Source organism: Anomaloglossus baeobatrachus, chromosome 5 (assembly GCF_048569485.1).
Source record: "Anomaloglossus baeobatrachus isolate aAnoBae1 chromosome 5, aAnoBae1.hap1, whole genome shotgun sequence".
NCBI lineage: Eukaryota > Metazoa > Chordata > Amphibia > Anura > Aromobatidae > Anomaloglossus > Anomaloglossus baeobatrachus.
Window position 1 is genome coordinate 101,992,093 of NC_134357.1, and position 26,454 is coordinate 102,018,546.

The following is a 26,454-nucleotide window of genomic DNA, read 5'->3' on the forward strand; positions in this document are numbered from 1 at the left end:
TTTAGTGTGCAGCTGTATATGTTTCATAGTAATACTAATGGGATCAGCTTAAATTGATGCACACCCCCTCTCTCCAAACCGAGTTCCATCCAAAGCTTAATTTCTGTTTGTAGATATTTGAAACTGATTTTGAACCTAACAACTATCTTTTATAAGGATGAAAAACCTATTGATGAAGGGGTTGTAAGAGATGAGAGAAAATAAAGTTTATTCTGTGCCTGGTATTGCAGTTGACAAAGGCACCATTAAATAATTACTAATCAGGAACTTTTGTATTTTTTTACCAGTTTCCCCTTAAATGCATGTAAATCACTGTGTCTATGGACAGTTTTTCATATAGTAATTGTAGCTAGATTCCTGCTTTTGTGCAGCAGGTGGATGAAGTTTATATACTGTATCTGTTGGATTATGCACTACTACAGTGCCTACAAGTAGTATTCAACCCCCTGCAGATTTAGCAGGTTTGATAAGATGTAAATAAGTTAGAGCCTGCAAACTTCAAACAAGAGCAGGATTTATTAACAGATGCATAAATCTTACAAACCAACAAGTTATGTTGCTCAGTTAAATTTTAATAAATTTTCAACATAAAAGTGTGGGTCAATTATTATTCAACCCCTAGGTTTAATATTTTGTGGAATAACCCTTGTTTGCAATTACAGCTAATAATCGTCTTTTATAAGACCTGATCAGGCTGGCACAGGTCTCTGGAGTTATCTTGGCCCACTCCTCCATGCAGATCTTCTCCAAGTTATCTAGGTTCTTTGGGTGTCTCATGTGGACTTTAATCTTGAGCTCCTTCCACAAGTTTTCAATTGGGTTAAGGTCAGGAGACTGACTAGGCCACTGCAACACCTTGATTTTTTCCCTCTTGAACCAGGCCTTGGTTTTCTTGGCTGTGTGCTTTGGGTCGTGGTCTTGTTGGAAGATGAAATGACGACCCATCTTAAGATCCTTGATGGAGGAGCGGAGGTTCTTGGCCAAAATCTCCAGGTAGGCCATGCTATCCATCTTCCCATGGATGCGGACCAGATGGCCAGGCCCCTTGGCTGAGAAACAGCCCCACAGCATGATGCTGCCACCACCATGCTTGACTGTTGGGATGGTATTCTTGGGGTCGTATGCAGTGCCATCCAGTCTACAAACGTCACGTGTGTGGTTGGCACCAAAGATCTCGATCTTGGTCTCATCAGACCAGAGAATCTTGAACCAGTCTGTCTCAGAGTCCTCCAAGTGATCATGAGCAAACTGTAGACGAGCCTTGAAATGATGCTTTGAAAGTAAAGGTACCTTACGGGCTCGTCTGGAACGGAGACCATTGCGGTGGAGTACGTTACTTATGGTATTGACTGAAACCAATGTCCCCACTGCCATGAGATCTTCCCGGAGCTCCTTCCTTGTTGTCCTTGGGTTAGCCTTGACTCTTTGGACAAGCCTGGCCTCGGCACGGGTGGAAACTTTCAAAGGCTGTCGAGGCCGTGGAAGGCTAACAGTAGTTCCGTAAGCCTTCCACTTCCGGATGATGCTCCCAACAGTGGAGACAGGTAGGCCCAACTCCTTGGAAAGGGTTTTGTACCCCTTGCCAGCCTTGTGACCCTCCACGATCTTGTCTCTGATGGCCTTGGAATGCTCCTTTGTCTTTCCCATGTTGACCAAGTATGAGTGCTGTTCACAAGTTTGGGGAGGGTCTTAATTAGTCAGAAAAGGCTGGAAAAAGAGATAATTAATCCAAACATGTGAAGCTCATTGTTCTTTGTGGCTGAAATACTTCTTAATACTTTAGGGGAACCAAAAAGAAATTCTTGTGGTTTGAGGGGTTGAATAATAAATGACCCTCTGAATGAACTTTTCACAATTTAAAAAAAAAATAAAAAAAGAAATAACATTCTTTTTTGCTGCAGTGCATTTCACACTTCCAGGCTGATCTACAGTCCAAATGTCACAATGCCAAGTTAATTCCGAATGTGTAAACCTGCTAAATCTGCAGGGGGTTGAATACTACTTATAGGCACTGTATGCAGTACTATGTATTATTCCTATCATTTACCTTTCAGAAGTCACTCAGTCATTAAATAGGATAAAAATGAATTTACCATTGCTTTGTCAAATATTTGTTCTCCAATTATTCTTGTACTTTCAAACTCATTCTCTCCAGGACCAGTTGCAACGCACGCTGAGACCTTCAGTTGGATTAAAAGATAAAACAATTACTCAACTTTATTTCTCATAGTTTAGAATTCTTATCGAGCATATTCATATTAAAAATAATTGTAGATATTCACTAATTTTAAATGAGCCTATGTGTATTGGTGCTTTTTGCAGCACAGTATAAAGTTAATCTTTCATTGAAGCCAAGTTTGCAGTTAAAGGGGCTTTCCACTTTGGAGAGCCTCAATTTGTTGGCAATAGGTTGACCATACTACTGGTGCCTCGAGGGATCAATTGCAGTCTGTGGGTAAGGGATAGAACACACAGCAAGTAAAATGGTCCAAGTGGACTGCGTTAAAAATTTGCATTCCAATCAGACCAATATTACTCTATGGAGCCGTTCCAATCTTCGATTATTTTCTCAGTCCTAATCAGACCAAGGAAACAGTCGCATCACGCTGTAGGTGTAATCCGATCTGTTTTCACTCACACCCATACCAATCTATGGGTGCGAGTGAGCCATCGCATTGCACTCGGATGACTCTGGAGTGCAGTGCGATAATCACATCACCTGGCAATGGAGGAAATAGGGAGATTAATCCTTCCCACTCCTTCTCCTCCGCACCTGTCATCCGATCGCAGGATGGGATCACAGTGGCATGACACTCGGCTTAAACTCACAGCACAACGGGAGCCGAGAGTATCATCGAATGCCATATGTGTGTGGGCTTTACACACCACGATATCGTTAATGAATTATCGTCGGAGTCACGGTGTTTGTGACGCACATACGGCGTCATTAACGATATCGTAGCGTGTAACAATTATGTGCGACCTAAAACGATCGCAAAAGCGGAAAAAATCGTTTGCCGCGAAGAGGTCATCCTAAATCAAAAAAACGTTGACCTCTCATTAGCGATGTTGTTCGTCGTTTCTGCGGCAGCACACATCGCTGTGTGTGACACAGCAGGAGCGAGGAACATCTCCTTACCTGCTTCTACCGGCAATGCGGAAGGAAGGAGGTGGGCGGGATGTTTACGTCCCACTCATCTCCGCCCCTCCGCTTCTATTGGACGGCTGCCGTGTGATGTCGCTGTGACGCCGCACGACCAGCCCCCTTAGAAAGAGCGATGTCGCCGGACAGGTAAGTCCGTATGACAGGGGTAAGCAAGGTTGTGCGCGACGGGCAGCGGTTTGCCCATGTCGCACAACAGACGGGGGTGGGTACAATCGCTTGCGATCTCGCTAGCGAGATCGCAGCGTGTAAAGCCCGCTTTACACTAGCAGTAAATGTTCAATTTCTCTGCAGTGCCACCACAGGAAAAAATAGGCATTATACAATGTCCATAAAAATCAATAAGTTATCTGTGCACTGCAGGACAAGGACAGGTCCTCCAGAATGAGAGACAATCTAGGTATTTACTCTTCACTCTGGACAAAAGATCAGGATGCCGAACTTTATTATCTCAAAATGTTGTTGCTTTTTGGAACTGAACAATCTTTTGCCACTGGGGCTTTTGTTTAGACTTTTAGGCTCATACTTTTTGTCCTTTCAGGAAAAGTTTACATCAGTTTTCTTATCATCACAGGCAGGATTACCAGGATAGGTATTAGCTCTATACACAACCGATAACACAGGATCCTCCAATCACAAAAGGGGATGTCACAGCTCCCCATCCGTCAACAATGACCTTTGCACAAACTCATTACACACTTTAATACAAAAGATATTGAGAAATCTGACTATTGTGGCTATGTACTTGTGTTGTTTCCTGAAACAAATGGAGTACTCCGGTTTCCTCCCACACTCCAAAAACATACAGATAGGGAATTTAGATTGTGAGCCCCAATGGGGACAGGTTTGCCATTGTATCTAAAGTACTGTGGAATTAACAGCGCTATATAAATGAATAAATATTATTATTATTATTATTATTATTATTATTATTATTATTAAGTTCGAGTTTAATAAAGCCCCGGTGGCCGATGTGAAAATTGCAAGATTTCTAATTTTTTTTTTCATTATTATTAAAACAGATTGTGATATGTGAAAAAATAACATTGCCAAAAACATGTAACACAAAAACCTAATTTAAATAATAGTTCATGTTCTCATGATATCTTACCCTTAATATGTTTGATTTATTTTCTTTCTCTTGCCTTTGATACATTTCTAACATCAATATTATGACATTGATTGATTAACAAGACCTATAATGCGGCCTCCTTAATTTAATGCTATTTGAATATGAAAACAGCCTCTTGATGAAGAGGTTGTAGGAGATAAGAAATAGAAGGTCTCTAAGCTTTACAGAAGCAGCGCCACTAATGTCCACAGGCTTTGTATAGTATTGTAGCTATACCAAGTGAATACTGGAGTAGGCACCGATCAATGATATTCAATAGCTCTTAGAAATATAACATCCAAAATGCGGCATACCCCTCCTTCTGGACAGGTGCTGGTTGGGTTTTCACATGATTCACCGGTGTTTATGCAGTGAGGACCTTTGGTATTTGGTGTAACATCTCCAAGGTTTGATGATGAAAATGCTGCTACAAATGATCCCTGCAAAAATATAACAATATAACTCCAATTATTGCCTAATGGCTCAATGCAAAACTGTAACTCTGTTTTATTTCTTTAATATAAACTTTATTGCTCTTTCTATTTTGAATTAAATCTAAAACATTTCCCCATTTATAAAAACAAAGCAAATGAATACCATATAAGTCACTTACTACAAATTGTGTCTCCAGCCTCTATGAAAGTCTGCGATACCACATGTTTTATATATTTCTTAAAAGCGAATCTGTCAGCAGGTTTTTGCTATGTAATCTGAAAAGAGCATACTGCAAGGGTTAAACATAGAATTCAAGGAAGGGCTGTCTTTTCCAGGTCCGATCTGTATTTTATTGGCTATGTTTGTTTAAACAGCAGGACTCATTGCTTGGAATACAATGTCAAGAATAGGGCAGTCTGGCAGGCCCCCTCCTCTGATCGGCACCTCACTGTCAATGTACAATCTTTATAGAGAGTGTAGTATGGATAGGACAGCTCTCTCAGCTCTGCTAGATGGCTAAACCTAAAAATTCTGATTGTGTCAGAACGGTTGCTCCCAGTAATCTAAGGGGGGCTTTACACGTTGCGACATCGCTACTGATATATCGTCGGGGTCAAGTCGTTAATGACGCACATCCGGCGCCGGTAGCGACATCGCAATGTGTAAAGCCTAGGTGCGACGATGAACAAGTGCAAAAGTGACAAAAATCGCTGATTTGTGTCACGTCGTTCATTTTCATAACGTCGCTCCTGCTGCAGATACGATGTTGTTTGTCGTTCCTGCAGCACCACACATCGCTGTGTGTGAAGCCGCAGGAACGACAAACATCTCCTTACCTGCGTCAACCAGCTATGCGGAAGGGAGAAGGTGGGCGGGATGTTATGTCCCGCTCATCTCCGCCCCTCCGCTGCTATTGGCCGGCCGTTTGGTGACGTCAACAAGGTATGTGCGTGTGATGCTACCATAGCAATAATGTTCGCTACGGCAGCAAACACCATATATCACATGTACGATGGGGGCGTGTGCTATCGCGCTGGACATCGCTAGCCGATGCTAGTGATGTCACAGCGTGTTAAGCCCGCCTAAGTGAAACATCATTGGATTCAGGATCTCTTTGCCTACATCAGGCTGCTCTCAGATGAGGTAACAAAAACCTGCTTATGTAGCGCACCACGGGGCCTAAGGGGTTACTCGTCACTGGGCCAGTGGTTCTGTGGGGTTGCTGTGACTGGCCTGACCCGGCTCCGTGGCACCATCAGCTACATGTAAATGACAAACAAACAGGTGCAAGGTGTAGAGGGGGATGGAAGGAGGGCGAAGGGTCCCTGGGAAGCATGTCACCGGTTGCAGTGGTGACTGGGGTCTTGGCCTCCTCCGCCGCCAACCCTTCCTGTGACTTTTCCACTTCCAGGGGCAGTATTGGATGGGAATGGGGGATGCTTTGCAGCACCATTGTGGTGTGCGGCCAGGGATTAGCCGCTGCTGCGAGATGTTGCTTTCCTCTGGGGCTGATGTTAACGCAGCTCAGATAGTTCAGCTCCCCACAGGTGTAGCGAGCCCCAAGGAGGATGAGGACGATGGGGACAGCTGATGGCGCGGAAGCGCGGGGCAACGGCGCCAGCAATGACAAGGACGACACAGGTTCAAAGTTCTGTTTACTCACAGTACTTAAGGTGCCTCGGGTGAATCAGAGACAATCACCGGTGTCTGTGGAAATGTGTGAGATCTTCCTTGTGTGCTGACACATGGTTCCCTGTAGCCTGAAGCAATTTTGGGACCCCCACTATCGTGTTACGTGCCCCGTCTCGTATGCAGGTGACGCGGGTCCTCGCCATGGGGTCCGACCGTAGCCCTGACCCCGGATCCTAATTGTCACTGTGCTCTGGGAAATTGGGTAGTGGACGATGGGACAGGAAGTCCCCATCCTCTGCAGATTTGTTGGAGTCCGTGAAGGTGTTACCAACCGAGGGTCCTGCACCCCAACTTACGCTGGCACTGTGGGAACGGTTAGGCTCGACCTCAGCTACCATCTTCTTTTGTCCCAACATCTCCACTGGCTGCCTCTGTCTCTCGCCCTCTTTCAGTCTCATTCCTGTTAGGCGCCCCTGACCTGGTCAGGCACCACTGAGTACTGCACCCATGCTGGGTCAGTACAAACAGGTAATCCCAAAGGCTGAGTAGGGTGTGTACGCACAGACACGAAGTACCCAGGATACACACACAGCTTAGAGGGGACCCCTGGGCAGACCCAGGAAGGGGGCGTAGCCCTCGCATCCCAGCTAGTGGTGGGTAGTGGGACTGGAGACTGGGGAGTGTGCAGTGGCAGTCAGAGGAGAAGGAGTGGAGCAGCCGAGTCTGAAGTGTAGAGCTGGAGAGCAGGACACTAGTCAGACCCTGCATCTGTAGTGGCTGCTGGCGGGGTAGTTCAGCCACCAGAAGCTGGAAGGAAAGATGCTGGGGAAATCAGCTAGGTCTGGAGGACACTGTAGCAATATGTATATTCTGTATGTCCCCTAGGGGCCTCTAGGGGTCTCTCTTCTTGTATGTGTTTTCAAGCAAGTAGGAACTCGCTGGTACTGCAGACAGAGTGCAGGCAGCAGAGAGAAATGTTATGGCTGACAATACCACCTAATAAATAGCCTGAAGATCTCCACTGAGTGTGATTACTGAGAGACACAACAACAGAACATGGTGGCAGCTGGGCACAGAACCTTCATGTGACACCTGCAAATCCTCAGAGCTTGTGTGTGAGACTGGGACTGTACAGAACATCATAGCAACTGTGAGTACAGATTTCCTGTCATTATACAAGATGGAGACTGGTCTGAAGCCCCCTCAGAAACTGGATGTCTCATCATGTAATCTATCCCAGACATGGAGACACTGGAAAGAGGAGTTTTCTCTGTATGTGGATCTGACAGTGGCCTCCAGTGATGACAAACGTAAAGTAAAGCTGTTTTATTACTTAATTGGGGAAAAAGGCAGAGAACTAGCCCAGACCTTACTGCCAGACACAGACCGCCTCGTCCTAGCAGAGATTGTGGAGGCATTTGATAAGCACTGTGACCCCAAGAGAAATGAGACTGTGGAGAGATACAAGTTTTTCACAAGACAGCAGGCGGATGGTGAAAATGTAGACAGATATGTGACAGAGCTGAGGACATTGGCTGCAACATGTGGCTTTGGGGAAATCAGGGATAGCCTCATAAGAGACAGAATTGTATGTGGCATTATGGATACTCGTCTCAGAGAACGTTTACTCAGAGACGAAGAGCTGACCTTAGAGAGATGCATGCAAATCTGCAGGGCTGCAGAGCTGACAAAGCGCAGCCTGAAGATGATGGCAGGCACCAGTGATAATAATGATGATGATGAGGTACATGCAGTATCTATGAAAGGAAAGACAAGACCAAGCTCCCCTATAAGCACGATCCACTGCAAATATTGTGGTAAGAGACATGAGAGAGACAAGACCAAGTGTGCAGCATATGGCGAAACCTGCAGGTTATGTGGCAAGAAGAATCATTTCTCAGCTGTCTGCATGCTGGGAACAAGCAAACAGCATGGACAGGTCCACACTGTGACACCAAACACTGACAGTGCAGAGGATATTACATGGCTACAGCTGCAACCTGCAACAGAGAATGTCAATGTAATCAGGCAGCCAGTAGTCAAGGATGCCAAGCAGCTCTATGCAACCTTCCTGTTGGAGGAGAAGCCCATTAGACTTCAGCTGGATTGTGGAGCAAGCGGCAATGTAATTCCAAGTGCTCTGCTGAACAAGCAGGTTTCCATTGAGCCAACGGACAAGGTACTGGTGATGTACAACAAAAGTGTTCTGAAACCTATGGGGACATGAAAGCTCAAAATACGGAACCCATGTAACAGGAAAGGTTACAGAGCTGAATTTACCGTGCTGCATGGTGGGAACCATGTACCAATACTGGGAGTAAAAGCAGTGCAGGCAATGGGCTTAATAAAAGTACAGTCTCAGAACATTATGTCTGTTGACGTTTCCCAGGATATACCAAATCCCAAACTAAATGCTGAGCGCAATTTGGACTTTCAAAAAATAAAAATGGAGTATGCTGATTTATTTGAAGGTGATGGATGTTTTGAAGGTAAATACAGGCTAGAAATAGAACCGCGCAGTCTACCAGATTACCTACAAGAAGGGTGCCTGTAGCTTTAATGCAACCACTGAAAGTAGAGCTACAAGATTTACAGAAAAGAGGCATGATAGCATCAGTCCAGAAGAGTACAGATTGGATCAGCAGTTTGGTCATAGTGCAGAAACCATCAGGCAAGCTAAGAATATGCATTGATCTGAAGCCGCTCAACAAGGTGCTGAAAAGAAATCATTACCTGATGCCAACATTGGATGATGTTCTCCCAGATCTATCAAAGGCTAAAATATTTTCTGTATGTGATGTCAAAAATGGATTCTGGCATGTGGAACTGACTGAAGAATCAAGTTTATTGACAACATTTTCTTCACCATTTGGACGCTATAAATGGCTGAGACTGCCCATGGGACTAAAACCTGCTCCGGAGATGTTCCAGCAGAAATTGATGCAGGCTTTGGAAGGACTTCCTGGAGCAAAAACAATAGCAGATGATATCCTCATAGTGGGAGAAGGCGAAGATATGGAATCTGCAATCAAGGATCAGGATCAGAAGATGATACAATTTTTAGACCAATGTAGAGCAAAACAAATAAAGCTGAACGTGGACAAATTCAAACTGAAAATGACAGAAGTTGCATATATTGGACATCTTCTGACCTCAAATGGTGTAAAAGTGGATCCAGAAAAGGTTAGAGCAATTCAAGATTTGCCAACCCCAACTGATGTGTGTGGAGTACAACGATTTCTGGGCATGGTAAATTATCTATCCAAGTTTTGCAAGCATCTGTCAGCTATGTGTGAGCCACTCAGACAGCTAACCCACAAAGATGTGCTCTGGGAATGGACAGAAAACCAGGAAACTGCTTTCCGGTCAGTAAAGAAGGCTATTGCAGATGCAGCAACACTGAAGTATTTCGACCCAGATCGAGAAGTGGTGGTACATGGTGATGCTTCAGAAAAGGCCTTGGAGGTACACTAATGCAGAACAAACAGCCAATCACGTTTGCAAGCAGAGCCCTAACAACAACAGAGCAGGGATATGCTCAGATTGAGGAGTTACTGGCTGTGGTATTTGGGATGGAGAAGTTTCACCAGTACACCTATGGTCGACGAGTAACAGTGCAATCTGATCACAAGCCATTGGAGAGCATTACAAAGAAACCACTACTAAATGCCCCAAAGAGACTACAGCGCATGCTGTTACGACTTCAGAAATACGATTTTGACATCTGTTACTGTCCAGGAAGAGACTTACTGATTGCAGATACTCTAAGCAGAGCATACCTACCTGTCACAAATGATGAGGAGAATGAAACTGAAACCATCAATATGTGTGACTATCTGGCGGTGTCAAAAGACAAGTTTAAGCAAATACAGACTTGTACAGAGAAGGATAAAATACTCCAGATCTTAAAGACTGTCATCTTGCAGGGCTGGCCAAAATACAAGCAGCATGCACCTAGGGAAGTTTCTCCATTCTTCCACATAAGAGATGAACTGTCAGTGCAGCAAGGAATCATCTTTAAAGGAGACAGAGCTTGTTATACCAGAAGCACTCAGGAGAGACATACTGGAAACACTGCACTCTTCGCACTTAGGCAGGGAAGGATGTCTACGGCGAGCAAGAGAATCTATTTATTGGCCAGGAATGAATGACCACATTAAAAACTATATAGCACAATGTGAAAAATGTGCATCCTGCAGTGGTAAGCAACAAAAGAAGACATTGCAACCTCATCAAATTCCACAGAGGCCTTGGTCAAAAGTTGGAACAGATGTGTTCACATGGAATGACAAAGAATACCTGATTACAGTGGACAATTTATCTAACTTTTGGGAGATTGATTTGTTACAGGACACAAGGGCGAGAACAGTGATTAAAAAACTCAAGGCCCATTTTGCCAGGTATGGCATTCCAGATATCGTGTTCTCTGACAATGCTGCTCAGTTTACTTCAGAAGAGTTTAAAACTTTCAGCAAGACTTGGGAATTTGAACACCAGACGTCTTCTCCAAGATATCCACAGAGTAATGGCAAAGCAGAGTCCGCAGTAAAAACAGCCAAAAGACTCCTTAAAAAAGCAAAACAGGCAGGTACGGATGTATATCTGTCTAAACTGGATCATAGAAACACACCCACCCAAGGCATAGACAGCAGTCCGGCACAGAGGCTCATGAGTAGACGTACAAAGACACTCATACCAACCGCTAGTCATCTGTTAAAGCCAAAGTTGGTGGGAAACATCAAAGCTCAACTAATGAAAAATCAAGATAGGCAAGCTTTCTATTACAATAAATCTGCAAAGGATCTGCCAGATCTCCAGAGGAATGACAACATATGGCTGCAGCCAAGCAGCAAATACGACAAACACTGGCAAAAGGCAAAGGTTGTCCAGAAACTAGGACCTCGGTCCTACGAAATTGTAACAGAAGACGGAAGAACCCTAATGAGAAATAGGAGATATTTGAGGAAAACACAAGAACAAGATGATTCATGGCCTTTTGAACAATATCCTGATACCCAAGATAACAAGGTAGCAAGTCCAAGCCAAGTACCAACAGTGACTGCTGACCATCAGGGTGAGACTGTTAACCAGAGACAGGCAATATCAGAAGGCACATTACCAGAATCAGAACAACTACCAGAGGTGGACATTGACTCTTCTTATGTTACTAGGGCGGGCAGAATGATCAGAAAGCCTGCGCACCTCAAGGATTATATCTAACTGTATATATTGTAATTCTCTTTTACTTGGTCAGATTAACTTGTGTTTATTAAGTTTGATTGTTATTCTTGTTTAAAGAGAAAGGATGTAGCAATATATATATGCTGTATGTCCCCTAGGGGCCTCTAGGGGTCTCTCTTCTTGTATGTGTTTTCAAGCAAGTGGGAACTCGCTGGTACTGCAGACAGCGTTCAGGCAGCAGAGAGAGATGTTATGGCTGACAATGCCACCTAATAAATAGCCTGAAGATCTCCACTGAGTGTGATTACTGAGAGACACAACAACAGAACAGACACTGAGGGAACCAGCTGGTCGTGTACGGAGACTTCTGGAGGGCTAGGCACGCAGGGGAAACAGGTTCCCGAAGTAGGCTCAAGTTTAACTACCTACTAAACCTGCCGGTGGGGTGGACAACAAGTCCCACACCAACCATCACAGAGCCCGCAGCATCAACTGCAATGAGGGGGCCCATAAGGAGGATCGAGCCTGGAGACATCTTAACCTTGGTCCACGCTGTCAGCAAACGGGTCAGAAATGGGAGAAAGGCAGTCGCGACTTCCCTGGGTAAATCCCGCAATACTTCAAGTTAGGGATTATCCGAAACAAGAAGTGCTAGGAAGGTGAGTCAGCAGTCACCCCTATATCAGCCTGTGGGATACCCGGTTCCACCTGGTTCATCATAGCATCGCCCAGATTGTCTCACTCTACCAGCAAAAAGTGAGTAAAAACCCTGAAAGACATTTCTGGACTGTGTGTGAGTTCTTCTGCGACCTGTGGTTCTACACGCACCTACACCTGAGCCCCTGGGGCCAGCCTCACTCTCGGGAGGCCATAACACCAGACTGCAAACACCATCAGCCCCAGACGCTCGCTAAATTGCAGTGGCGGTCACCCCCTGACCGCAATTACCGAGAGTGGCGTCACGATTCCTATTGAAGTTAACCTGACATACCTGTTGCCGGAAGATTCATAGCACGTGAAGACCCTGAGGCAACCTAAAGGTGAGCAGGGGCTTTACATCTGGCGTCACGAACAGGATAAGGACTAGACCTGTTCAGACAGGTGACCGTGCGCCTTGGCAGTCCACTTGAAAAATTTGAAACGCCGCCATATTGCCACCGCAGAAAGCGCGCCAAGAAAACAACAGCATCCCACACAAAAAGAAGTAACCACCCATGAAGAGGTGTGGCGATCCAGAGACTCCTGAAGTGCTCAGGCGGAGTGCACAGAGAGGGCGGATCTGACCCTGAACGCCGAGAATGTTCTAGTCAAGTGCGGAAAACGAAACTCAGGCTGCAGCGTGACCAGAACCTGGTGAGCAGCGACAGAGAGAGGATGGCGTCTGCACGCAGCAAGCCAGATCCAGGCACTGCCGCCTGGTGGGACTGGGAGCTCGCCCATTTCTGCGACCGGGTGCAAGAACGGATCCTCCAGCAAGTGATGGAGTGTCACTCGGAGCTACGGGAGACAGCTGCAGCGGTTCGGGCCTACGAAAGCTGGACCGCGCGACAAGTGCCGAGCCGAGAAGTGACCACCCAGACCCCCTTGCTGATGCCTTTGGGTGAGTCCTATGTTGCCCCTGCCTGCTCGGGTGTGCTGACCCCGCCGGCGCTGCTACCGGAGGCGATCTCTGCCGCGGTTCCCGCTGTGACCCCTGCTGCGACGTCTGGTGCAGCAATGTCCCGTCCAGCCAGACCAGACCAAGCCGCAGCAGCATCCCATCCGGCCAGACCAGACCAGGCCGCAGCAGCGTCCCGTCCGGCCAGACCAGACCAGGCTGCAGCAGCGTCCCATCCGGCCAGACAAGACCAGGCTGCAGCAATGCTCCGTCCGGCCAGAGCAGACCAGGCCACAACGCCTTCTATTTCTACCCCCGGACCAGAAGCGGTCCCAGCGTCCCAGTCGCTGACTGGGGATGCTGCCTCTACCTTCCCATCAGAAGTGGCCGAAGAAATGGTGCAACTAAAACAAGATTTAAAGGCTCGGTTTCCCGCCCACCTGGTGGACAAGTATTTTGTCCCCAGGTTGCCGTCTGGACCCGGAGCAGTACCGGCACCCGCTGTGGCAGAGTCCACCACCCTGGCCAGCAGATGATGGTTCATCCCCGAAGCCGCTGCCAGTGAAATCGTAGGAAGAAGCACTAGACGTCTTTTGCCCAGCATGCGTGTGACCTGGGAGCCCGCAGACAGTGCAGTGATGGTGATGCGGAGCCAGCCAGCAGAGGACGGCACCGCGTGAGGGCAAGACACCCCCCTGTGCAGCCTACCCCTGAAAAAGAGGAAGTGACAGCCCGGGATCTAGAGGAGAAATAATCCCTGCGATGAGCCAAGCACCAGGCCAGAGCCCCTATCCACCTTGGTGTCATAGAAGAATTCAATCTACTTACCGGTTATGGCTTCATCGTGGAGGCTGGTGTCAAAGAGGGCATATTTGTGTCCAGAAGGGATGTCCGGTCCCGCCTGCCCAGAGGACACCCTGGCCAAGACCTCTACATGGGCAATGTCGTGGAGTACACCAGGCACATGGGTGAGAGGGGCTGGTATGCCCTGGACGTTGTACAGTGCCCCAAGCATACGGCAGCAAGCCCAAGCTACATCCCTGCAACTCCCACCAGGTCCCCAGAGTTATCACCACTGCTAGGGGATACTGAAAATGTGCAAAAGAAAGAAGACCATACTGAAGATGTGCAAAAGAAAGAAGACCATACTGAAGATGTGCAAAAGAAAGAAGACCATACTGAATATGTGCAAAAGAAAGAAGACCACACTGAAAATGAAGATGCAACAACCTCCAGGTATCAGAGCCCTGCAAGCAAGAGACCTGGTTTTGAGAGGAGAAAGTCTGTTTGATCCCAGTAAAGAAAAGTACAGACAAGTTTTACCAGTTGAAGCAACGTTGAAGTTCAAGATGTGCTCACAAGAACTGTTGTGAGAACTGTTCTACATGTTTTAAGCACATGGTTTTGTGCATTTTGAAAAATACGGACCATAAGGCTATGAACTGGCTATAGCCACAAACTCTCGCAGTGTATGAAGTTTTACCCCAGCGGTACCAACTCAGAGCACGCCTGTTTATGGGGCCTGGCTCTGCACCACCCGGAAGCACGCCTGTGATGGCGCTTGCTGTCCAAAAACTAACAGCACGCCAGTTTATGGGGCCTGGCTCGCCTACGACAAGGGAGCATGCCTGTTTATGGGGCCTGGCTCTCCACCACGCGGAAGCGGGTACGCCTGTTTATGGAGCCTACCTTTTACCACCATCCCAAGGAAAAACAGCTGAGAGGGTTTTGGGTGGGTAATGGACTTGTGGTTGGTGGGTGGTGAAAAATGGTACCTGGTACAATGTTTTACATGTTTTATAATGTTTTATGATGTTTTAGATGTTTTTATGTGAAAAGTTTGCACTTTAAAATGTTCTTGTCTTTACAGCCCGAGGATGTGCTGTTGATAACTAAGGAGGAATGTGGCGCCCCTGACCTGGTCAGGCACCACTGAGTACTGCACCCATGCTGGGTCAGTACAAACAGGTAATCCCAAAGGCTGAGTAGGGTGTGTACGCACAGACACGAAGTACCCAGGATACACACACAGCTTAGAGGGGACCCCTCACATCCCAGCTAGTGGTGGGTAGTGGGACTGGAGACTGGGGAGTGTGCAGTGGCAGTCAGAGGAGAAGGAGTGGAGCAGCCGAGTCTGAAGTGTAGAGCTGGAGACCAGGACACTAGTCAGACCCTGCCCCTGCAGTGGCTGCTGGCGGGGGAGTTCAGCCACCAGAAGCTGGAAGGAAAGACGCTGGGGAAATCAGCTAGGTCTGGAGGACACTGACGGAACCAGCTGGTCGTGTACGGAGACTTCTGGAGGGCTAGGCACGCAGGGGAAACAGGTTCCCGAAGTAGGCTCAAGTTTAACTACCTACTAAACCTGCCGGTGGGGTAGACAACAAGTCCCACACCAACCATCACAGAGCCCACAGTATCAACAGCAACGAGGGGGCCCATAAGGAGGATCGAGCCGGGAGCCATCTTATCCTTGGTCCACGCTGTCAGCAAATGGGTCAGAAAGGGGAGAAAGGCAGTCGCGACTTCCCTGGGTGAATCCCGCAATACTTCAAGTTAGGGGTTCTCCGAAACAAGAAGTGCTAGGAAGGCGAGTCAGAAGTCACCAGTATATCAGCCTGAGGGATACCCAGTTCCACCTGGTTCATCATAGCATCGCCCGGATTGTCTCACTCTACCAGAAAAAAGTGAGTAAAAACCCTGAAAGACATTTCTGGACTGTGTGTGAGTTCTTTTGCGACCTGTGGTTCTACATGCAACTACACCTGAGCCCCTGGGGCCAGCCTCACTCTCGGGAGGCCATAACACCAGACTGCAAACACCATCAGCCCCAGACGCTCGCTAAATTGCAGTGGCGGTCACCCCCTGACCGCAATTACCGAGAGTGGCGTCATGATTCCTATTGAAGTTAACCTGACATACCTGTTGCCGGAAGATTCCCAGCACGTGAAGACCCTGAGGCGACCTGAAGGTGAGCGGGGGCTTCACACCTGCCGACTCAGTGCGGTTTTGTGGCCCCTGGTCCCGGGACAATTTCTACCTATATCCCGTCCCTGGGACCAGCTTGTTAAACGCTGCTCCCTTAAAGCTGTCTGCTCTGTTCTCTTTCCTGGGCTGTTCTGTCACTAAAAGTGAAACTGTTTGTCTTGCTACTCAGACTTCAAAGTGGAGAGGGAGAAGGGGTTAAACCCGCGCAATCCGCCAGTAATACAGAAGGAGATGTTGATAAATTAAACAATCTTTTATTCCACCTGGGTTGATTTACTGGTCCTGAAGAAGAGGTCTTAGACCTTGAAACGCGTAGACCCATGGAATAAAAGATTGTTTAATTTATCAACATCTCCTTCTGTATTACTGGCGGATTGTGCAGGTTTAAGCCCTTCTCCCTCTCCACTTTGAAGTCTGAAACACGTGGGGCCGCAGCAGCTGCCATTATCTCATCCTATCTGTGGTGGTTGTGACCTCTCACAACCTCAATCGGTGAGTGCATTTACCATTTGCTAACCGTGTGTTTAATCTGGTAAAACCCTATCAGCGCTTCTCTTTTCTAGCTTATCTTCTGTCTTTCTACTCACTGAGAGCAGCCCCCACCTCAGGAATGACTCAGCAGTGCTGGGGATTACCCGTTGCTATGGTACCCACCTACAGTCTGGCTTCCTGTATGTGGTGAGTGACTCATGCTAGATGTTTGTAAGTGTAAATGGCAGAAACCAGTGATTAACCTCTTCTCACCCGGGAGAGAATTACAACTTAAACCAGATGTATGTAACCCTATGTAAACTATACCCTGCCTGCCAGTGGAGTTTGGCACTAGTGATGAACGGACTCACAGATAACCGGCTGATCCCGGTGATCCGGTCTCTAAAATCCGGTTCCGGGCTGGATTCCGGTCCTTATATAAGTTTATGGGGACCAAAATCCAGCGATTAAAAATCGTGGTAGAAAGGGATAGGGAATTAAGGCCCTTTACATGCAGAGATAAATCTGCATCAGATCTGTGGTTGCAGTGAAATTGTGGACTATCAGTGCCAGGTTTGTGGCTGTGTACAAATGGAACAATATGTCCATGATTTCACTGCAACCACAGATGTGCCAAAGACTTATCTCTGTGTGTAAAGTGGCCTTTAGAGCAAGCCCACTATCTCTGAGGTCATAGAGACTACTTCTCTTCACAACAACTTCGAGAAGTACTTTGCTACCATTAACAATGCCTTTGCCTCCTATTACCGAAGATGGGATCACTGGAATATTTTTATACAAGGTATTACATAAATAAATATTTATAACTACTTAAAAACCTTTTTTATAACATGAATCCTTTTATTCAAACCTTCAGTCATGCTTTCTTGACAATATGCTTATATTCCTAGAATGGAAGCCTGTTAACATGGTTGAGATTTGTATATGTTCATTGTCCTTCCTTTTACCCACTCCCTCTTCACCTTGTTTTTCCTTGCCTTCACCCTCCTCCCCTTTTTTAACCCCAATAAAGTAATTACTTTACCTCCCCTTCCCTCTCCTTTCACTTTTCCTATACCTTTCCCCCCCAGATAAAAAAGTTTTATTCATACAATAGATCCCCACTTGTATTCAAATAATGGTATGCTACGCATTATAATATCTTGATTGTGTGGATTTGATATGTTATTCTGTTAACCTTATCTTAATAAAAATATATGAAAACGAGCAAGCGCGCTGTATTTACCAAGATACCGGAATGGCTGTACACTGCTTCTAGGCCGCACATTCACTTCTATGGCCGCTCATTAGGCTCATTTCATATGCACTGCTTTCCTCACCCACCTGCGCCAGTGATTGGTTGCAGTTAGACGTGCCTCCACACTGAGTGGCAACGTGTCAGCTGACTGCTTCCAATCAAAGGCGCTGTCTGCAATTAGCTTGGTATAAAAATAAAAAAATAAAACATTTGGCGTAGGGTCCCTCCATATTATGATACCAGCACACATAAAGCATACAGCTATAGGTTGCAGCATCCAGCCGTGCACTTGTCTTGGCTGTGTATCAAAATTGGAGGAATCGCATGTGGCTTTTTTTAATTATTATTATTTAAATAAATAATTTTTAAAACCGGTGTACAATCCCCTTCAATTTTGATACCCATCCAAGATAATGCCCGACAGCTGGGGGCTGGTATTTTCAGGCTGGGGAGATCCAGCCTAAAAATAGCAGCCTGCAGCCGCCTGAGATTCGACAATTCTGGGTAGCTGTGGGCTGGTATTTTAAGTCTTCTTAAAATAACCATGGCTCCTCCCATCCTGATAATACCAGTCCCCACCTGTCTGCTTTACCGTAGCTACATATCAAAACTTGGGAGGACTCTGCGTCTTTTTTTCCTTTCTATTTTGATATCCAGCCACGGTAAAGCTCACAGGTTGGGGCTGCTTCATGCAGTTGTTGTTTTACACATGCTGGCTATGAAAATATGGCGGGAAGCAACGTCATTTTTTTAAAATTATTTATTTATTTCTTTTTACGTTACTATACAACAAATTGACTGCAACCAATCACAGACGCAGACACACGGTAGGGAGCGTGAATAGCAGTCTGCAACCAATCACATATAGAGAAAAGGGCTGGACACCAGTGACAGTGCAAGGGGAATAAATGTAAAGCAGAAACTGCTGTATGAATACTGGCATGAAAAATACAATAGCTATATGTGAGAATGAAAATATGACAATGGAATCTGCATAACTGCCATGAATTTAAGAATAAGGAAAAATTTGGCCATTAAATTGATCAATACAACAGAGCCCCAACACATCGTCACGGTATTCTCTTACATTGGGGTCCCTAGGTAATGTGTGTCCTCTCTTGCAGTTAAAATACTTACCGTGTATGGGAAGCTGAGACCCAGGCTATATATGTATAATGTGGACTGGCAATAGGTGTGGGTGAGGTTGGGTTCACAAATGAAAGACTACAACCAATTAAGAAATAACGTCTGGAACACCATTCTAAGTCTGAACCGGGTGCAAAAACTTCCCATACACAGTACGTTTTTCAACTGCAAGAGAGGACACACATTAGCTAGGGACCCCAATGTAAGAGAATACTGTGACGAGGTGTTGGGGCTCTGTTGTATTGATCAATTCAATAGCTACATTTCTCTTAATTCTTAAGTTCATGGCAGTTATGCAGATTCCATTGTCATATTTTCATTCTCACATAGTTATTGTATTTTTCATGCCAATATTCAAATGTGGCGCCACTGAGTACTGCACCCAAGCTGGGTCAGTACAAACAGGTAATCCAAAAGGCTGATTAGGGTGTGGACACACACAGACACATAGTGGCTAATTCACACACACCATAGAGGGGACCCCTGGGCAGACCCAGGAGGGGGCGTGGCCTCCACATCTCAGCTAGGGGTGCGGTGGAGAAGCTGGTTGCTAGGCTGCAGAGGCAGGCACAGAGGGGAGGCAGTAGTGAGCCGAGTCTGAAGTGAGGAAGCGCAGTGTGCAGTCGCAGAAGGAGAACGTGTGCAGAGTGAGTGGTCAGACACTGTACCTGTAGTGGCTGTCGGCGGGGGAGAACGGCTATCAAGTAGTCAGCCTGAAAGACACCTCAGGAAGAAGCGGGGTGATTGAGTACGGGGACTTTTGAAGTAGGCCATGCCCGCACGGGGAAACAGGTCCCTAGAGCAGTACTCCATTTATTTGACCTTCTAAACCTGCTGGTGAGAGTGCTGGATGTGCCTCACCAACCAACACAGAGTCCGCAGCATCAGCAGCAACGAGGGGGCCCATATGTGAGACGGGGCAAGAAGCCATCTTTACTTGGTCCACGCTGCCAGCAAACGGGCCAGAAAGGGGAGAAAGGCAGATGCGACTTCCCTGGGTGATCCCCGCAGAACTTCAAGTCAGGGGTCATCCGAAACAAGAAGGGCTAGGAAGGCGAGTTGACAGTCACCCCTGGATCAGCCTGAAGGATAACTGGTTCTCCCTGCAGTTTGTCTCAGTATCGCCCGGGTTGCCTCACAACTACCAACTGAACGTGAGTAAAAACCCTGAAAGACATTTCTGGACTGTGTGTGAGTTCTTCTGCGACCTGTGGTACTACGCACTTACACCCGAGCCCCTGGGGCCAGCCTCACTCTCGGGAGGCCGTAACACCAGACTGCAGACACCATCAGCCCCAGACGCTCGTTAAACTGCAGTGGCGGTCACCCCTCACCCTGACCACAAAACCGAGAGTGGCATCACGATTCCTATTAAAGTTAACCTGACATACCTATTGCCAGAAGATTCCCAGCATGTGAAGACCCTGAAGCGACCTGCAGGTGAGGGGCTTCACACATACAGCAGTTTCTGCTTTACATTTATTCTACTTGCACTGTCACTGGTGTACAGCCCTTCTCTTTATATAGTGAAGATCTTTAGGGTTTTTGCACACAGTTCAGACTTACAATTGTGTTCCAGACGTTATTTCTTAATTGCAACCAATCACAGACACTGACACAAAGGGTGGGTGTGGGAAGCAGTGACTATTGATAAACCTTAATTAGTGGGCCCAGAAGAAAGTCTGACTGCAGCGTTATCCTACATGAAACACCAGGAAACATGATATTCATTATATAACTATCTTGCTCTTACTTCCATCTAACTTCCATTTACAGCCTTCTAGTGCTTACAACGGTCATTTTACAACCCCAAACATCTCGTCCCCATTGAGCTGTATGGGGTTCATTGTTCGGGGTCAAGTTCACTCGCCGAACCCAATTTTCTTTTTTTCCCGTGCTGGTTCCCGAATAACCACAGGTTTGCTCATCACTATTCTGAATCTTATACCTGATATTCAGCCTTTACCAATACCATTAACTATTATGTAAGATTTAGCTACTTTGCACTCTATTGTTTATGGTAGTATGTTGTTTATGGATTTTATAGCTGCTGTAAACTGATTATTTGTACTTTGCTCTATTTTTTATTAAAGAGAACCTCTCATCAGGATGTAACCTATTAAAGTAAAGGTATGGCCATAATGGCCATGTTATACTGATTTAATGGGTAAGTGTAGTGTAAAGATCCGTAGCCTGGTTCTTGTTTAAATTACCTTTGCCGTTTTGGTGCAATAGCCTCTTTATGCATAGGGGCGGGACTGCAGGGCAGCACTGAGCGTATGGTCTTCTGCTCTTTCATGGCTCCTCTGCATTTGTATGATTCTCCTTTTTCAAATTCCACACTAGCACCGGCATTGCCATGGGCAGGGATTCTGTACATTCATCTCCCAGTGTTCTCCAGTAAAGTGGTGCCTTAGATGACACATGCTCAGATTAACCTCCGGCGTACTTCAGCAAAATGTTGGCATGCGTAGATGGGGATCTCAGCTCAATTACCATACCTTTACTTTAATTGGTTAAATCCTGATGACAGGTTCTCTTTAATGTACTGACTGCCTGTGCTGTAGTGCCATCTACTAGTTATTTTGCTGTATATAACCCCTGTCCATTTTATATATTTTTTATTCCTACCTATTTAACACTAGAACTACTGAGGTAGTCATTTTGACTACTTTGCACCATGTATTTCTATATAGGTGTCACGAGTCCAGTAGTTCTAGTGTTAAATAAAACATAATTTCATCCTTACATTAAGTCTACATGCACATTTTCTTATATGCTTTATTCAGAACTTCTTTTGGTCCGGGACTCTATATGTATAAACATAATTTACTTAATCTATCATACATCTTTCATATATACCACTACTGTCAGCTTAACATAGGATTGTAAAATAATAATCCGCAAGAAGTCAACTACAGGAAAGTCTTATTACTCATTAAACACGTGTTCAGCAGACAGTTGACTATAAAAGATGTTACTTAACAAATAAAACCCCATCCCATTTCATATTGTAAGCAATGGCACCCCATGGAAGAGAAATGTCACAAGACCTGAGACCTGTGAAAGAAAGTAATTTCTGTACACAGAAAAGGTGAAGGCTGCAAGAAGATCAGCAAAGTTTAACTTATCAGTCAGAATACTGTAGTAAAGCGATAAAAATAAGTAATAAAGATGGAACAAAATCATACAGACGTCCAGGCCAACCATGGAATTTAAAACCTAAACAGTAGCGTCTTCCAAGGAGAAGGTTGAAGAAAATGGACATGCAAGTTCACTGCAGGTAAGTAAAAAAGTAGAAAGCCAAATCGGGTGAGTGACACAAAATATTTACAATTTGCCTGAGGCAACTAAATCCCTAAACTAAAGACTGATCAAATAATATATAACTTTTAATTAAATCATTAAGAATTGGGACAGACAACGTTAAAAACGCTGAGCACTGTGGTCTACCTTACTTTGCATGAGCAGTCATCTGAATGCTAAAATATGTCCTAATGGACTAACCAGTCCTGTTCTCTGACTGACTCCTTAATTCTTAATGATTTAATTAAAAGTTATATATTATTTGATCAGTCTTTAGTTTAGGGATTTAGTTGCCTCAGGCAAATTGTAAATATTTGGTTGTTAACCCCTACGCTGACTGATAGAACAAGCTCTTAGTAGTTTAGTGACACAAAATGGCGCACAATGCAGTGGAATGACATGCATGGCTGCTGTCCAAAATGGAAGCCTTCCTTAAAGTCCATGTACAAAAAAGCTGCTTACAATTTGCCAGGGCCCATGCTGTAAAATATGAAGACTACTGGAACTGTATACTCTAGAGTGATGAGACCAAGATAAATGTTTTTAAAATTGATGGCTTTAAAACTGTATGGTGTGGCTAAGCTGAGGAGTAAGAAAAATGCACGGTGCCCACAGTGAAACATGATGGTGGTAGTCTCCTTATGTGGGGCTGCACGGCTGCTGCTGGTGTTGAGGGCTACATTTCATTGATGGTATCATGATTTCACAGACGTATAGCTCTATACTGAAAGAAAAGTTGCTACCATCATTCCATGCGTTTGGTAAACGTGCACTTTTCCAACACAATAATTATCCAAAACACACAGCCAAGACCACTGCTTCATTACTGAAAAAGAACATGGTGAAAGTGGTTCAGTGGCCAAGTATACCTCCTGATCTGAACCCAAACAAATACCTATGGGGAAGAGACAAGTTGTCATCACTTTCCATCCAGCATCCAGGCTCAAGAAGAGCTTAAAAAATGGAAAAATATGTTGCAATATGTCACCAACTTGTTAATTTCCTGTCTAGTAGACTGGGTAATATCATTAAAAATTGTGGAGGTCATACAATATACTATATGTTGTAGTTTTTGATGTGGGGTGTATTTATTTTTGTACCAACTAATTTGAACAAAACTGAAGATTTTTGAGTGAAAGTTTTATTATTAACCTTACTTTCATATTGTGAGTTAAAAATGATCTATTAAACTCAGTCTTGTCAATACTTTGGGAATTGTTTTTGTGCTCAATAGGATATTCATTAAAATCTTACTTTTCAGAGGGGGTGTACTCATTTATGCTGAGCAATGTACATTCAATAGGGTCAATTCCCCTCCCCACTCCCCCTCAAAAAAAAAAAAACAATAACGTATTATACATGTATGTCATATAAACTGTAAACATATCTTCTTATCCAAACCCCCAGTCCCATAATTTGTTTTATTTTATCTAGTAAATAAGGATGCACTTGTACTTTGACTTTGTATTATTTTTCTTAGTTATAGGATCAGTTCTGACATGTTATCTACTTTGTGCAGTGATAATTACAGCTGATAATATGATTTTTGAATAATCATACATAAATTGTAGTTTACTAGAATTGTTACCTCGCCCGGCAGGGATCCCGTATTCTTCACTTGTTCCAATAAGTAAGATGCATAACCCATATTGTCACTACTGATCAGGTGATTGGTAACGGGCATACTGACTGCATGGACCGCAAACCAACTACAAACACAGCGGAAAAAATTATGAGAATGTTTGACTCTTATCTATAGGTTCAGCACAGTGGGATATAATTGTGGAGATAGATAGTGTCAGGATGGATGGATGGATGGATGGGTGGAGGGGTGGGTGGTTGGATGGGTGGGTGAGTGGATGGATGGATGGATGGATGGATGGGTGGGTGGATGGATGGATGGATGGATGGATGGATGGATGGGTGGATGGATGGGTGGATGGATTTATGGATGGGTGGGTGGATGGATGGGTGAATGGGTGGGTTCGGCATATGGATGGATGGGTGGGTGGATGGATGGGTGGATGGATGGATGGATGGATGAGGTGGTGGATGGATGGGTGGGTGGATTTTGGGTGGATGGATGGGTGGATGGGAGGGTGGGTGGCTGGATGGATGAGGGGGTGGATGGATGGGTGGGTGGATTTTGGGTGGATGGATGGATGGGTGCGTGGGCGGATGGATGGGTGGATGGATGGATAAGTGGGTGGATGGATGGATGGATGAGTGGGTGGATGGAGAGAGGGAGGGATGGATGGAGAGATGGAGGGAGGGATGGATGAATTTAGACATGTATGAATAGATATAGAGATAGAGATGGACTAATAAAAACACAACAAACTGCACTGTAAACTTAACGACCATGGGTACTACTAAAAATAGTGTGTAATATCTTAATTTGCTTATACCAAATGCAAATCTGCTTATGTTGTAAAGGCATATAATACATTCACAGCTTACATGTGCTTTGTGATTACCTGACGAGTCCCACCTCTCGACCATTCATGTCCACCATCTTCATTATCGTCATTTCTTTATCTGTGTTAAATGGGTACCTGCAGGAAGAAAACACATGATTAATTAATACTTTAGAAAAAATGTCCACTCATCCACATAATGTGTGTCTCAGAAAAGTCAAAAGTCAACATGGAATAATATTGTCTTCTGTCTTCTTGTAACTCTCTTGACCATACAAGGCTCTTTCATTTTCTATTGTTTCACTACTATGAAATTTTCCCTCATCAAAAGCAGACATGACTATATATTATGAGGAGAGTGTCTTGTGCTACACTGGGTACGGAAAGTATTCAGACCCCTTTAAATTTTGTTTCATTGCAGCCATTTAGTAAGTTCAAAAAAGTTCTTTTTTTTCTCATTAATATACACTCTGCACCCCATCTTGACAGAAAAAATAACAGAAATGTAGACATTTTTTGCAAATTTTTTAATCAAGAAAAACTGAAATATCACATGGTCAAAAGTATTCAGACCCTTTGCTCAGACACTCATATTTAAGTAACATGCTGTCCATTTTCTTATGATCCTCCTTGAGATGGTTCTCCTCCTTCATTGTAGTCCAGCTGTATTTAATTAAACTGATAGGACTTCATTTGGAAAGGCACACACCTGTCTATATAAGACCTCACAGCTCACAGTGCATGTCACACCAAATGAGAATCATGAGGTCAAAAGGAACTGTCCAAGGAGCTTAGAGACAAAATTGTGGCAAGGCACAGATCTGACCAAGGTTACAAAAGAATTTCTGCATTACTCAAGGTTCCTAAGAGCACAGTGGCCTCCATAATCCTTAAATGGATGAAGTTTGGGACCACCAGAACTCTTCCTATACCTGGCCGTCCAGTCAAACTGAGCAATCGGGGGAGAAGAGTTTTGGTGAAAGAGGTAAAGAAGAACCCCAAGATCACTGTGGCTGAGCTCCAGAGATGCAGTAGAGAGATGGGAGAAAGTTCCACAAAGTCAACAATCACTGCAGCCCTCCATATGTCAGGCCTTTATGGCAGAGTTGGTCGACGGAAGTCTTTCCTCATTGCAAGACATATGAAAGCCCGCATAGAGTTTGCAAAAAAAACACATGAAGAATTCCCAGACTATGAGAAATAAGATTCTCTGGTCTGATGAGGCGAAGATAGATTTTTTTGGTGATAATTCTAAGTGGTATGTGTGGAGAAAACCAGGCACTGCTCATCACCTGCCCAATACAATCCCAACATTGAAACATGGTGGTGGCAGCATCATGCTATGGGGGTGTTTCTCAGTTGCAGGGACAGAACGACTGGTTGCAATGGAAAGAAAGATGAATGCGGCCAAGTACAGCGATATCCTGGAAGAAAACCTCTTCCAGAGTGCTCTGCACCTCAGACGTAGCCGAAGGTTCACCTTCCAACAACACAATGACCCTAAGCATACAGCTAAAATAACAAAGGAGTGGCTTCAGAACAACTCTGTGACCATTCTTGACTGGCCCAGCCAGAGCCCTGACCTAAACCCAATTGAGCATCTCTAGAGAGACCTAAAAATGGCTGTCCACCAACATTCACCATCCAACCTGATAGAACTGGAGAGGAACTGCAAGGAAGAATGGCAGAGGATCCCCAAATCCAGGACTGAATAACTTGTTGCATCATTCCCAAGAAGACTCATGATTGTAC

At 45.1% G+C, this 26,454-nt stretch overlaps 1 protein-coding gene across 1 annotated transcript in view; it reads right to left on the bottom strand.

Annotated features, from left to right (window-relative positions):
* Nucleotides 1-26,454, bottom strand: part of LOC142310902 (putative neutral ceramidase C) — a 149,623-nt gene that overhangs the window by 85,999 nt on the left and 37,170 nt on the right. Inside the window, exons 7-10 of the mRNA XM_075348725.1 lie at nt 24,763-24,840; nt 23,874-23,994; nt 4,589-4,714; nt 2,094-2,180 (exon numbers count right to left, since the gene is read on the bottom strand). Of these exons, the coding sequence (XP_075204840.1) occupies nt 2,094-2,180; nt 4,589-4,714; nt 23,874-23,994; nt 24,763-24,840 (412 nt within the window). The remainder of the gene's footprint in view (nt 1-2,093; nt 2,181-4,588; nt 4,715-23,873; nt 23,995-24,762; nt 24,841-26,454) is intronic.